At 35.6% G+C, this 15,884-nt stretch overlaps 1 protein-coding gene and 1 pseudogene across 2 annotated transcripts; both read left to right on the plus strand.

The window, feature by feature from the left end:
* Positions 1–1,883: 1,883 nt before the first annotated feature.
* On the plus strand, positions 1,884–2,351 carry LOC143529402 (secreted RxLR effector protein 161 pseudogene; annotated as a pseudogene).
* Positions 2,352–5,154: 2,803 nt separating this feature from the next.
* Positions 5,155–10,563, plus strand: LOC143529416 (putative GPI-anchored protein At1g61900). 2 transcript variants are annotated; one of them, XM_077025221.1, is made up of 8 exons: positions 5,155–5,259; positions 7,297–7,379; positions 7,461–8,288; positions 9,144–9,389; positions 9,669–9,686; positions 10,046–10,186; positions 10,259–10,303; positions 10,415–10,563. In XM_077025221.1, exons 2-8 carry the CDS (start codon positions 7,346–7,348, stop codon positions 10,489–10,491), a joined length of 1,389 nt encoding a protein of 462 aa, XP_076881336.1. In that variant the 5' UTR covers positions 5,155–5,259; positions 7,297–7,345; the 3' UTR covers positions 10,492–10,563. The 2 variants fall into 2 exon arrangements, with proteins under 2 accessions (XP_076881336.1, XP_076881337.1); XM_077025222.1 differs by having other exon boundaries at positions 9,672–9,686.
* The last annotated feature ends 5,321 nt before the right edge of the window (positions 10,564–15,884 follow it).

Raw genomic sequence — 15,884 nt, forward strand, 5'->3', positions numbered from 1 at the left:
TACAGAGTCAGCGTCATTCACCAGTTGTGTGCTGACGTATTTTCCAACCCATATTACAGGAAATTAGTAAGTATAAACCAGGAAAGCAAGACGAGATGAAAGATTGGAGATATAGTCATTAGATGCTATCTAATGGCTCAGATGTTTGAATCATAAATAATGTAAATTATATTTTCTCAAACATGTTTTGTAATATTAAACTGGTATTTTAATCCCGACAATTTATAAATGAATATTTTATTTTAAATACTTCCGTAAAAATAACGTAACTATGATATATTTATAAAACCGACATCAACTACTTGTCACATGCCTAGGCCCCTGAGGGCGGGTGTGACAGTTATGCCCTAGTGTATCTATCTAGCAAGCATGCATGCCATTTTTGCCATATTTTTTGTTTAACTCACAATTTAACAATCTCACACTTTCGTGATGAAAACAACTATATTATAGCATCCAAGTTCATTCTAACCCTTAACATATGTTAAGTAATGGTTCTAAGAATTCATGACACATTTATGGGTTTATCATATCAATAACATCTCGGATCACAAACCATATGGTTCTTTTCAATTACTATCAACGGGCCACAAATAATGTGGCATTTGCATTGCTAATATCATGTCAAAAACCATGTAACTTCATTCAATACCTTTAATAGGTTACAAGCCATGTGACTTCACCCATTCAACTATTAGGTCATAAACCATGTGGCTCCTTTATACATTGATCTTAGTTCTCTTTTAGATATCCAATAATGAATCTAATGCATGCCTAAAGCGTGGTAGACCAATTGGTTCCAAAGACAAAAATCCTCGAAAGAAAAAAGGAGTAAATAATGAACATAGTCAAAATCGAGGTAGAAGTAATGCCAGAAAAAGAGTCTCCTAAAGAGACACTAGACATGATGGTTCAAGATGAACATAAGGTACCTGAAAATGAAGAGATCTCAATAAACTATATCATGTCTAGGAAGGTATGGACCCGAAACCAAGCCGACGTCGATGAAATCTTTTCATATAATGTAGCACTAGAAATAATGGAAAACAATGAGGATCATGAACCAATATCTGTTGATGAATGTAAACAGAGACATGATTGGCCAAAATGGAAAGACGCAATTGAAGCATAATTAAATTCCCTCACAAAACGGGAAGTCTTTGGTCCCGTAGTACAAACACCTAAAGGTGTAAAGCCTGTTGGCTATAAATAGGTCTTTTTGCGAAAATGTAATGAAAGGAATGAGATTACACGCTACAAGGCACGATTGGTAGCACAAGGATTTTTGCAAATACCTGGAATTGATTATGAGGAGACGTATTCTCCCGTGGTAGATGCAATGACTTTTCGTTATCTTGTTAGTCTAGTAATACAGCAAGGGATTGATATGCGTCTAATGGATGTTGTGACAGCCTACCTTTATGGCTCATTTGATACCGAAATTTACATGAAACTACCTGCAGGATTTAAACTACAAGAATCATGTAAATCAAGTTCTAGAGAACATCTTTCAATTAAACTAAACAAATCTTTATATGGGCTGAAACAATTTGGGCGTATGTGGTATAATCTCCTTAGTGAGTATTTGTTGAAAGAAGGTTACAAAAATGATTCTGTTTGTCTATGCATTTTTACAAAAAGATCAGAATATGAGTTTGTTATAATTTCCGTATATGTTGATGATTTGAATATAATTGGAACTCCTGGAGAGCTCCAAAAGGCTATCGAATATTTGAAAAAGGAATTTGAAATGAAAGACAAAGTTTTGTCTTGGGTTACAAATAGAACATCTTAAAGGTGGGATACTTATGCATCAAGAAACTTACATAGAAAAATTACTCAAAATGTTTTACATGGATAAATCACATCCACTGAGCACTCCAATGGTTGTAAAGTCACTTGATGTGGAAAATGACCCATTCCGACCACCGGGAGACGAAGAAGAAATTCATGGTCCAGAAGTACCGTATCTGAGTGCAATTGATGCATTAATATTCCTTGCGAGCCATACACGACCAGATATATCATTTTCATTAAATTTGTTGGCAAGGTATAGTTCATGCCCAACAAGGAGACATTGGAATGGGGCAAAACAAATATTTCGATATCTCCAAGGAACTAAAGATATGGGCTTATATTTTACTAACCAATCGAAAACAAGTTTGGTTGGTTTTGCAGATGCAGGGTATTTGTCTTATCCTCATACTGGCCGATCTCAAATAGGATATTTATTCACACATGGAGGCACTGTAATTTCATGGCGTACAGTGAAGCAAACAATCACAGCCACTTCATCTAACCATGCAGAATTATTGGCAATCCATGAAGCTATCGAGAATGTGTTTGGTTGAGAACTATAATACAACACATTCGTGGATGTTGTGGTATTTCGTCTGCAGACGAGGGACCACCAGTTTTACATGAAGACAACGCAGCATGCATTGCACGACTAAAGGAAGGATACATCAAAGGAGACATAACCAAACATATCTCGCGAAAGTTCTTTTTCACACATGATCTACAAAAGAATGGAGATATTATCGTTCAACAGATTCACTCTAGCGAAAATTTGGCAGACTTGTTTGCTAAATCACTTCCGACCTCAACATTCAAGAAATTAGTTTACGGGATCGGGATGCATCGACTCAAGGAGCTAAAATCATCAGGGGGAGAATAATAAGCGCTGCACTCTTTTTTCCTTAGCTATGGTTTTATCTCACTGGTTTTCCTAGCAAGGTTTTTAATAAGGCAGCATCAACAAGCGTATTTCATCTCGTGGATCGTCAAGAGGGAGTGTTATGAATTATCATTATTAGAGTGACTTTCCACAAATATGTACTATTATATTATGGCTCTCCATATACTTGACTCCTTCTTATGTAGGGGTGTTCATCGGATCGGATAACGGGTTATTCGGTTCAGATTCTTCGGATTTGAAAATTTTGGAACCCTATCCGTAATCCGATCGATCCGAATTAGGGACATTCCTATCCGATCCGAAATTACCCGAATAATCCGTATAACATATGTACAAACTTAAGTTTTATTAAATAAGCATACAAAACTAGAAAATAAAAGTAAAACAATACAAGAACAAGAACAAGAAAGTTAAGTAGTGTTAGAGAGTATAACGACCACATTTTTGTCTATGGTGTGTTAGGTTGATTGAACGAATAATGAAGTTATGGTTATAAAGTTATTCTAAATGTTAATGGACTTGGCTATATACACTAATAACATGTTATATATTCGGATTATTCGGATATCCGAATAATCCGAACTATCCGGAATTTTTTGAAATCCCTATCCAAATTCGATCCGAATCCGAATTAGTTATTCGGATCGGATTATTCGGGTTTCGGTTTCGGTTTTTTTCGGATTACAGATTTCTTGAACACCCCTACTCTTATGTTGATTATGTGTTTATTGTAATGAGCCTATAAATAGAGGCTTGTACTCCATATTGAAGTAATAATAAGATGTCATTCCCTTATTCTCTCTATTGCTAATAGATTCATAAAATTAATATGTTTTTATAGCCTTTTTCTTTTTTGTTTCACATATGAAATCTTTTTATATTTTTTTTGAAGTTGGCGCTAAGTGGCGATGTGGATTTTATTTTTTATTTTTAAATTTAATAATATTAATGTTTTTAAAATTTTTTAAATTTAACTACATATATTGCAAATTCCGCCCCTCACATCTTATCTTTCATTTCTTTCTTAACATACAAAAAAATCGGTTAGACTCGATTTGAAGATTTAGTGACCCAATTTGGGGAAAATATGCATAAGTGGCCTAATTGAAACACTTTTGAAAGTTGGTTACTATTCTATGAGATATTCCTTATAAAATGGATACACATATCAAAATATACATATAAAATGGGCCTTATACAATATAAAGTGACTACATTATACATATACATATAATATAAATATCAAGTAAACAACATGAATCTAAAATAACTCTGAATCAACCTGAAACAAAGCCAAAACATTAAAATTACTTAAGAATCAAACACTGCAATTTGAATTAACTTTGAACACTAAATTCCAAAAATACTATTGGGTAAAATTTTTGACCCGTTTGACATTTTCAATTTTCAAGTAACAATTTGAAATCTAAAATTTTCAAAACCTAAACTCATATTGTATTTCAAACAAAATATGCACTAGCTTCTTCTTTTTTTTTTAACCCCTTTGTAGTCAAAATTGTATGTATTAGCTTTGACCCATTTAGAACCAACCCAAAACAACTCAAGTTAACTTTTCTTTGACCCATTTATTTTGACCTGCATATGGCCTCCTTGATCTCCCCTCTTACAAACCCTGGCTATATGCCTCATCACCTCACATTTTCACAATCACGGGAGTAGTGGTAAGTCATTCCACACTTGAAACAGAGGTTGGAACCCAAAGGAGATTATCCAGGGTACTTCTTGTCATAGTTCTTGCACAACTCATACTCATCTTGAGCAAGTTCCATTGTCTTTTTGCCCTGTAGTAAACTCAGCTGCGGTCCATTTCTTCTTCTTTGGTGCCTCAACAAAATCACTTCCCCCATCATATTAGAGGTGTACAAAAAAACCGGTTTCACCCAAACCGACTCAAACGGCCAGTTTCAGGACAGTTCCTCTTAAGATTTACCAAACCGATTTTAAAACCGATCCGATTTGAAAAACCAGTTAAAACCGGTTTATAAACCGATCAAACCGACGTGACCAGGCCGCCTATCTTACTTCTAAACCTGTTTATAAACTGAACCGGTTTGAGTTAAACCGTTTTTGAACAGCCATTGACCAAACCGATTCAATTTATAAACCGGTTTAGTTTGGATTTAAAACCGGTTTTGTACACCTCTACATCATACCAGACAGAGTCAAAGGCAGTGGGCTTTCTAAGGCCCAACAAAATGCAAAGCGGGCCATGAACAAAAAGTCCACAAAATACACCTGCAGTAGCTAACAAACTCTCTCTTTCTCTCTCACACACACACACACACACACACACACACTTTCCAATCATCAATTCACCTTTTTCTCACTCTAGAACACACATACATAATTAGGGTTCTTTCATTTCATTTCTTCTCGCTACAAAATGCTCTACAATCATTTCTTCTTCAACTAATCACCGGCACCTAACACTAGATGACACACAAGGATCTGGATTATTATTATTATACTCACTTGTACCCTACAATTTGCAGCAGCAGCAATCATCTTCAGATCACACTTCTTCCGATCAAAACCTTCTGGTATGTGCACCTTACATGCTATTAATTTTCAACATATTCTTTACACTCCATTCTTGTTATTATTATTATATGCTTATGGTTATGATTTTAGGTTTTGTTTGGTTTTTAGTGTTTTAGGTTTTGGTTAATTATTCGCCTCCAATAGATAAGTGTTACTGAGCTTGACTCGCTTAAATTACACAGAGCTTCTGTTTTTATATTATTGTTAATTCAAAGTAGGCGAGCCCAGCCTGAGCTTGACTTGCTTAAATTAGACAGAGCTCCACTCGTCAGTAGTTTTTCAAGATCCCGCTCGGCTGCTTTACTGTTTATAATTAATTCTTGTATTCAATTATAACATAATATATATTATGCAGTTACTTTTTCATAACATTATATATATTAATTAGTAATTATGCGTGTGTGTATTATAAAATAAAAGTTATATAATTGACAGCCTCGTTTAAGCTTGCGAGCCGGCTCGAGCTCGATAACTTGGGCTTGTTTATTAAACAGGCTTACTTTTAAGCTCGAGCTCCAGCTCGGTTGAGCTTTTTCACGAGACGATCTTGAGTAGCTCACGGTGGCTCGGCTCGTTTGCACCCCTAATTGAAAGATACTCTAGAGGTCACACAAATTTTGAAACTTTGTTTACTGTCGATTAGTTTTTAATTATGATTTTAGATTTTGTTTTTGTTTTGGTTTTTAGTATTTTAGGTTTTCGTTGTGCTTGCTACAGTAGGTTACTTATTCGTCGCCAATAGATAAATTTACTGAAATTTTGACTGTATACTTTGATAAAATCCATGGATGTATACTTTATGACTAGCTAATGTTTTTATATTATAGTTAATTGAAAGGATTATGAGAGGTCAAACAACTTTTGAAGTTTAGTTTATTAGTTCGGTTAACATGGAATGAGATATTTTAAATAGTGTGTAAATGTTGATGAGGTTTTGGATAGGCGGGAAGAGTTGGTCAGTTTTGACGGCGATTTTAAAGTTCATTCAGTCTTTTATTGACAACATTTGATTGCGTAACCTCTGAGTGTGTTATGGATAAGAGTCGTTGGGGATTATGGTTTCCTAGCTGGCTAGTATTTCTGACTTTCGAAAATCTCATCGGCATTTATATCTTCATTGTGATGTTCTATTCAAGCTCTCCAGCCTGATGAAATGGAGTTCAAAAGTAGTATGACCTCTTGTGAATCTTTCAAGTAATTATAACATAGAAGTGGTAGTAATAAAGTATATAATATTCATGGATTTATTGAAAATGTTGTTGATAATAGAGTGATATGATGTTCGTTGTCAAAATATCAGTAAGTTTGCCCATCCTTAATTTAAGGGTATTTTGTATTTAAAGGATACTTGGTATGTAATGGGTTGGTTTATTTATAAAGACTTCCCCGAGTAAGTAGTTGTAGATAATGAGAAGCCTTCATGTTTTGGGTTGTCATATTTACCCTGTTTAATAGATGGGTTGTGCTCTGGTTGACATGCTTAACCAGTTTGATCTAACAGGTCGACCCAGAGTGTCAACTCATTTACGGCCCGTTTAACCATTTATAGCATAGTTGTCAATAGCAGTGATAGCGGGTGCTATAGCGCGCTACGTAGCGATGCGGCTATAGGCCGCTATATACTAAATATTGGTCATTTAGCGTGATTATAGCGGTATTTAGGTTTTTTTTTTAAATATAAAAAATTGTAGAGACCTATTTTTTAGGCTTGTTTATCGACCAAAGAGCTTCACCTTCCACAAGTTTCACCGTAAAAGCTTGTTTTGTGAATATAAACCCTAATTCTTTGCTTAAAACTTTCTACTCCTTTATCGCTAAATATGAAATAGCGGTCGTTGTTTACCGCTATTCGCTACGTAGCATATAGGTGGCACGTTGCTATTTACCGCTATTCGCTATTGACAACTATGATTTATATCAACTTCAATCTCTTTGTAACATATACACATAAGTTGATTACAACCTGCATACATGTCAACTCATTTAGATATTTCGGTTAAATCCGTTTTGACTCATTTGGATTTTTCATTTGACAGGGCTAAACCGTTTATGCAGTATCCATGTTCCCAGAAGGCTAGTTAATCTATGGATTCTGTAAAAGCAGCCACACTTCTCGAGGGTATCTTAATTATAAATTAAATTTTTATTTCATGATTTTTTATCATTAATTAACTCCTAAGATAAATTAATCTAATTGCAGGTTCATTGTGTTTTCACATCTTTCTTTTCACAATCTTATTATCATATTCCCCAAATGTAATTTCTAAGAACCTTCCACCCTCTTCTCAACTAGTTAGCCTTCCAAGTTCTGGAATCTTCCAACCTATAGAAATCTCTCCGTCCGTTTTACCAAATTACCCCTATATTGGGAGAGTATTACCACCAATGTACCCTTACTTCCCCAAAACATACAAACCGGTATTAACAGGTCGATGCCCATTCAACTTCTCATCTATTTCAAACATCATGGAAAAAACCGCAGCCGACTGTTCCGTACTTTTAGCCTCATATGTCGAAAACGTAATATGCTGCCCACAATTCGCTAGTTCACTTCACATATTCCAAGGGCATTTTAGTCAAAACACTGACAGTTTAGTTTTACAAAACACAACTGCTGATGACTGTTTTAAAGATATTGTGGAAGTTTTAGCCAGCAAAGGCGCGAACAATTCGATCCCGTTAATGTGTTCTTATAAATCATCAAATTTAACAGGCGGTTCGTGTCCCATTAAGGATATTTATACGTTTGAGAAAACGGTCAACACGAGTAAGTTATTAGATGCGTGTAGTGTGATCGACCCGCTTAAAGAATGTTGCAGATCAGTTTGTCAGCCCGTGATTATGGAAGCTGCGTTTCAAATATCGTCATCGGAAACGATAGTTGATAAAAGTATGAACACGGGTTTATCTGATGTTGATGTGTTGAATGATTGCAAAGGGGTTGTGTTTTCTTGGCTTGCAAGAAAACTTCCATCAGATGCTGCGGATACTTCTTTCAGAATATTATCTGCTTGCAAAGTTAACAAAGGTAATAGCTATAGTCTGGTGGTGAGCATGGGTCGGTTCGGTTCGGTTCGTTTATCGGCTTAAACCGAGTTATAATCAAAAACTTCGGTTATTGAAAAATCATAATCGATTGGTTTCGGTTAAGTCGGTTTCCAAAGTGTGGTTTGGTTAAATCGGTTGATTGCGGTTTTGAAGTTGTGGACATTTTTCCTTCAGTTAAATCGGTTTTTGTTCTATTAATTTGTTTTTTTGGCTGGTTAAATTGGGTCATTTGTACGCATGCGTGTGTATATTGTAATAACTTATATTGTTAGGGGTGTAAATGAGCCGAGCCGAGCCGAGCCTAAGCACGACTCTTTCGAGTTTTATTTTTAAAGCTCGAGCTCAGCTCGTTTATTTTTATATAATAATAATAATTAATTAATACAAGAATATATTTGATATGTTGAATAGACATAATAGGTTCATTTAGGCACGCGAGCCAGCATGAGCTCGATAAATGATGCTCGAGCTTTGGCTTGTTTTCTGAACAAGCTTATTTTTAGGCTCGAGCTCGTTTAAGTTTGGCTCGATTTGGTTTATGCTTGGCTTGATTTGAGCTTTTTAAGGAGCCGGTCTCGAGTAGTTCATTAGCGGCTTGGCTCATTTAAACCCCTATATTACACCTACATATGTATATATATCAGTGTAGTTTTTTTGGTTACATAAATACATGTAACCAAAACGAACCACCATAATCGGTTACTAAAAAATATCTAATATAATCATCGTTTTCTCAACTGGTTCTACTCAACCCAAATTTACAAATTGTTTGGCTGTTTACCCAAGAGATAATATAATTTTGGACCATATGCTTATTAATACGCCTGGGATGCAGTTTGCCCATTGGAAATGAAGGAGCCGGTTGGTGTAATAAAAGCTTGTAAGAATGTGGCTGCACCAAGTCCTTCATGTTGTAGCTCATTGAATTCATACATCGCGGGAGTACAAAGGCAAATGTTGATTACAAATAAACAAGCAATACTTTGTGCATCGTTTTTGGGGTCAATGCTACGGAAAGGTGGAGTGCTAGCTGATGTTTATCAACTTTGTGATGTTGACTTGAAAGATTTTAGTCTCCAAGGTAAATTAGTTTTTTTTGGAACGTGTTGAGTTACTGGCTGGGTCCACCTGCAGACACTTTCTACCCAATTTTTAAAACTTCTGTAAATATTTGCTAAAAGTAAAATTAACTTTTATGAATTTGAACATTTGACCCTTTCAATTTTTAGGTACATAAATTGAATTCTCATTGCTATTATTATTATTATTAATATTATTATTATTTTGCTGTTATTATTTTATAATGTTTCTGATATTTGTTTTTATTTTTTTGTATGCGATATGATTTTTGGGGCTGAAGTAGCTTCTGGAGGTGAAGGTATATTTTTTATGATTTTTGTAAGCAAGTTATATACGGTTCTGATTACAGGGTTCACAGTCCGTTTTGGCCGGTTTCAATGAAAACACAGGGTTGGCTTGTTTGGTTGTGTCAATCAAAACGATTTGGTTTGATGGTTAAAATTATTAGTTAGTATCAAAATATTTAAAATTGATAAAGATGGGCGGGTCATAACTATTATACATGCACATAACCACGCAAACCATAACTGTAAACCGTGAATCAAACTATATAAATCTGAAGCTGTTCAAATTAGTCGATTCCTATCTTTTTGGGTGGAATAATCGGTAAAAATGGTTCACAGTTTTTATTAATCTATGATTTGGATATACGTGCAGGGTGTCTACTTAGAAGTTTGCCTGCAGATGTGGGGTATGATAATTCAAGCGGGTTCAGTTTCACGTGTGATTTAAGCGATAATATTGCGGCTCCATGGCCTTCATCATCATCTATGGCGTCCTTCTCTCTTTGTGCTCCTGGTAATCAGTTTGACTTTTGGAATTTTTTACGCAACCTGTTTTGACTTTATTTTATACGTTTGATTTTTGTAGAGATGTCATTGCCTGCACTACCGACGTCGGATACAGTATACCATGGTGCGTGTTTTTTCTTGAATAATAAATCTTTTGAATGCTTTTATAATTTTGTCACAAAATGCTATTATTATTATTTTTAATTTTTGAAATGAATGTTAATGTGGATTGCAGGCTGCAATGGGTTGTTTTTGGATCTCTTGATGATTGTGGTTGTGCTTTTTGTAGTTCATTTGGATGATTTGTTGTGAGTGTGTTTTGAGTTAGAGACAGTTGGCAGAGTACGTGTATATTTTCAGAGTGGTTTTCAATGTATAGTGTATCCATTTATTATTATTATTATTATTATTATTATTATTATTATTTACTTTTTTAGTATAAGAAAATTAAAACTTAACAGAAGTTTAATCAAGATCATGTTATTTAGCACGTGAGTTTAACCCGAGCAAGTTTTAACTCTAGGAGTCAAGGCTAACGCCGGTTGTTGAGCCGCTTGTTTTAGTATTTTTAGCTAGGCCAAAAACTAAGTTTTATGACTCAAGTCAACTCAGTCCTTGCGAGTTGACTATTTCGCGATTTAAGAATGAGAGTTCAAAACAGTATGGTATCAAGGTACGAATACAATAGACAATAAGATGGCTGTTACCAAAGCCTATCAATTCATAAGCTAAATCTACTCAGGTTTTTATACGAGAGGCTACTTTCAACTTGAATTTGACATGAACATCTCTCTATAATACATGATTCAACAAAACTTAAAACACCTGAGATCATAATGTCCGTGATTGACGTAGCTCCAAACTAACTGCAGTGGGGAGAAGGTGAATAGCACCATACCACCATATACCAAATCTATAAAGGGGGATAGAGAGAGAATATAGAAAAAAGTTCATGAGATTGTTTATTGTCCATCTTAATAATAATATAAGGTTCCAGTTAGAGACACCTTCACACCCTTTAATACGTCACGTATAGGTCTATACGTAGCGTATAGTGTACGATCTGACATCTAGCTTGAACGACAGTCATAGGCTTGTCGTATCGTACCTTATACGCCGCGTATAGGTCTATACGTGGCGTATTGGGTTTGTATATTATGGAGCCCGCTCCCTCCCCTCCCTGTCCATCCTATTTTATTCCTTTTTTTTTCTACCTCACCCTGACCCTGACCCTGACCCTCACCCTCTCCATTCAACCAACAACAACCATTTATTTCCGGAGTCGGCCGAGGAGTACGCCGCTAACGGTCATTCGGACTTAAACCAGGTTTCGTTTTATCTTTATTTAGTACATGTTAGGACGTGGTTGTACATGTTAGGACAGATATTTGATGACTGGTTTAGTTTTGTTATGTGACTTTTGAAAAAGTAAACTATATTTTTAGGCACCGACCGTTATATTACACAATGTCTACTTACTATATAGACACCACGTATATGTTTTACGGTAACACTAGTTCGTCGGGCCGCTTAAACTAGGTTTCTCGTACTGTTACCGTTGTTTAAATTTTTATTATATTATTTCTATTAAAATATTAATATTATTATTAAAATGTTATTGGTATTAAAATAAAATATTATTATTGTATTTATTAAAATATTATTATTATGATTATTAAAATAGTATTATTCTAGACATATAATTATTATTATTAAAATAATAATTTTTATATTATTATTAGTATTAAAATATTCTTATTATTAGGTACCTGATGTACGTCAGAGATTCAGATGCGGGTGTCAGGCGCCGGCGCAAGACGTTTGGAGGTACATTCTTATAGTGTAATGTATAATATAATATAATATAATATAATATAAATATGTTATTATTATATTATATTATATTATATTATATTATATCATATTATATTATGTTATATTATATTATTTAGGTTATATTATATTATATCAAACGGGTGCGGGTTATGTTGGGTGAGTGCTGGGTTTTCTAGAAAAGTCCACCAGTTTTGTCTTGTTATGGTTTTTTTTTCTTTCTTTTCTTTTCTATTGTTATTATTAATGTTATTTATGTTTATTATTATTATTAATATTATTTACTTATCAATAATATATTATTATTCGAAATTCGACAACGGGTGTTCAGTTGCATGGCTTATTTGGGAAAATTGACAATGCGAAACAAACTTTCAATTTATTGGCTGGTTTCGTTATCGACATCTTGAAATTAGTTGTAGGGGCTTACTTGGGAAAACTGTCATTTCCAAACGAACTTTCAATTTCTTGCCTGCTTTAGTTATCGACATCTCAAATCTGGTTATTCGATTTCTTCAAACTTCAACTGTCTTAACCGTCGGTCACCACTGACAACCGTAGTTTTGTTCACTCAAACACATATCAGTCGTCACTAAGCTTAAGCTTAGGCTTTTTATTTCTTTAATGTTTAGTTGTGGGTATTGTAAGTTGATCATGTCGCGTATGTTAAAAGAATTATCGGCTTATATATACCCATACATATATATAGTAGATGTGCGGTATAAGAATTCATTGCTCGGACATAACCAGCACCAGATCGAGATATTAGTTTGATGAGTTTGAATCGCTCGGATCCGCGGTATCCGCTAACGGCAGCGATAACCGGAGCCCATACTTTGGATAGAGAAGTGGAATTCAGTCATTGCTCCAACATAACGAGCAACGGATTGAGATATTAGTTAGGACTTACCTGAACAGGTTGGCACGTATGCTAGCGTGGGTTTAGGTTCGGTGTTGACGATGACATTAACACATTTGCTTAAAGCTTTCGTTATCTCCGGCATAATACACAATGAAGGCACAAACTCAAACAACAATCCATACAATAGCATTATTGTTGTATGGATTGTTGTTTGAGTTTGTGCTTTCATTGTGTATAACGAAAGCTGTAAACAAACGTGTTAATGTCAGCGTCAACACCGAACAGGAGCCCAGCCAAGAAACCCCCACCCCATCTTTGCTGACTCGTTCGTTGTCCCAATCAGCGTCACGGTTTACAACTCCTCGGGGACGACCTAAGACATCGAAACCTACGGGAGCGGAGCTCACCTCGGGTTTCCTTTGATGGTTTCGCCAGCGCAAGTACCGGCGATAGAAATGTTTAGGAGCGTCATTCCTAGCTGGCCCAGCCGTTCGTCGTAGACATCAAAAACGTACGCCCAGATGGTAACTGCGGTTTCCGATCAATCGTCGTGGGTTTGGGGATAAACGAGAAACACTGGCCGGATATTAGGTGGGCAATGCAGAACGAGCTGGAAACGAACAAAGGGTGGTGGAGGGCGATGTTCAAGAAAGAGGATGACAGATTGTACGGCTGGGTTCATTCCAGCATTCCGTACTCCAACACGGTCAAACCGGCGCCGCCGAGTCGTTGGTTCAGCGTACCCAGTCACGGGTACGTGGCTGCTCAGACATACGCGTGTGTGTTAGTCAACCTAGCTGGCAATCAGACGGAATCTTACTTCCCATTGAGAATCGGTCCTGAATTGATTCCGGATCCAGTAGTTATAGGCATCGCTAACTGTGGAGGTGATCACTGCATATATATCAAGCTAGTAGGAGATTTTCCAATGCCTACGCCGAACCTTAATTGAGAAAGAAGCGCTGTACCAGCGGCCCTCGAATAGAAAACACTGTACGGACAACGTATGAAGGAGTACGAACAGATACGCAAGGGTTGGCGAAGGGAATCCTCTAACATAGATCTAGACAGCTTATAGAAGACAATGTATCGATGGATGAAAAGTCTATAATAATAATAATAATAACAACAACAATAAATAATAAATAATAAATAATAATAATAATAATAAATAATAATAATAAATAAAATTAAATACTAATAATATTAATAATAGATAACAATAATTAAGTAACAAATTAATATTAATATTAATAACTAATAACTAATAATAATAGTAAATAATAAAAATACGAATAATAACTAAATAATATAAAATAAAAATAATAAAAATAACAAATTAATATTAATTTTAATATTAATAACTAAATATTAATAATTAAATAACAAATTAATATTAATATTAATAACTAATAAGTAATAAATAATAATAAATAATAATAATAAATAAAAAATAGGCAGAATACGTCGCGTATAAGTTTATACGCGGCGTATTTGTGCCCCTTATATTGCTGGTCGGCTGCTCAACTGCCACTTTATTTCAAATTTCAAAACTCCGCCCGAGCAACCAAGCATCCGAGCATCCACACACGTGTCTATATTGGACCGACACCGACCGGAATACAACACGAGCCGAGGAGATTTGACCCGACACCGACACGACATGGAGGTAATTTTTTAATATTATGTTGCTGATGATGATTATGTTAAAATGATGATGATTATGTATTGTTGATGATGTGATGATGATGCTGTTGTGTGGATGGATAAAACCGTCGGCCGGAGTCCGGCCGTCGGTTTGCAGGGACTATCAGCGGCGGCGTATAGCCCTATACGCCGCCTCTAATATATATATTTTTTTATTATTAGCATTGTTATTATTTATTTTTTATTATTATAAATATTAATATTATTATTATTATTATTATTATAATAAATATTATTATTATTATTATAAATATTTTTTATTATTATAGTTTGGGGACGAGATTGAGAAGGAACTCGAGCAGGAGTACGAGCAGCAGATGGGGCGGAGCCGGGGCCGGGGCAAGGGGCTGGGCCGTGGGCGGGGCCGCGGACCCCACAGGGTGACGACGTGTTGGTCACCTACCCTCATGTGTAGTTCACTGAGGGTTCTGACGCCCACACACGATACATTCGCCTACGCCAGATGCACCCGTTTCCCAGCACGATTATATCCTGGTCGTTTTTGGAGTCCTGTGATGCTCACCAGCGGGCGGCTGAGTACATCGGACAGGATACGCCCTGGAGCCGATTGTTCAGTATGCCACTATCAGCCCACCGGGAGCTGACACTGGAGGTTTACTCCACGATACGCGTTACGTAAGTTTACTCCACGTTGTTATGTTTTTAATATATTTATTATATTATATAATAGTATGTTATATTATATTATATTATATTATATTATATTATATTATATTATATTATTATATATATTATATTATATTATATTATATTATATATTATATTATATTATATTATTTGAAGGCCCCGCACGTCTGGTACGCCAGAGATTCAGATGAGGGTGCTAGGCGCCGATACGACACTGTCGGAGGTTTACTTCCGCATGTTTTGGCAGGACGTCCATCTCTCCATGGAGGAGTTCGCGGTTGCTCTAGGATTATACACCGCACAGGAGGTACGCAGCCCGATATACACGGAGAGCATCCACTAGATGCCGGAGGATGACCTGCGGGTATGGTGGAGGGCCATCAGCAATCACGACTTCGGGGATAGGCCCTTGGACACCAAGTCCAAGGTCTCGGCTATTAGGGACCCGCTGCACAGGTATGTTATGTTATATTATATTATATTATATTATATTATATTATATTATATTATATTATATTATATTATATTATATTATATTATATTATATTATATTATATTATATTATTATTGTTAATAAATTATATTATCTTATATATAATTTATAAGGGACGAGGGTCCTTGATGGGTGGTGGGTACATCACCCAGCTTGCGATAT

This window comes from Bidens hawaiensis, unplaced genomic scaffold, assembly GCF_021521415.1.
Source record: "Bidens hawaiensis isolate Kalapana, Puna unplaced genomic scaffold, B.hawaiensis_p1.1 tig00008539_1, whole genome shotgun sequence".
NCBI lineage: Eukaryota > Viridiplantae > Streptophyta > Magnoliopsida > Asterales > Asteraceae > Bidens > Bidens hawaiensis.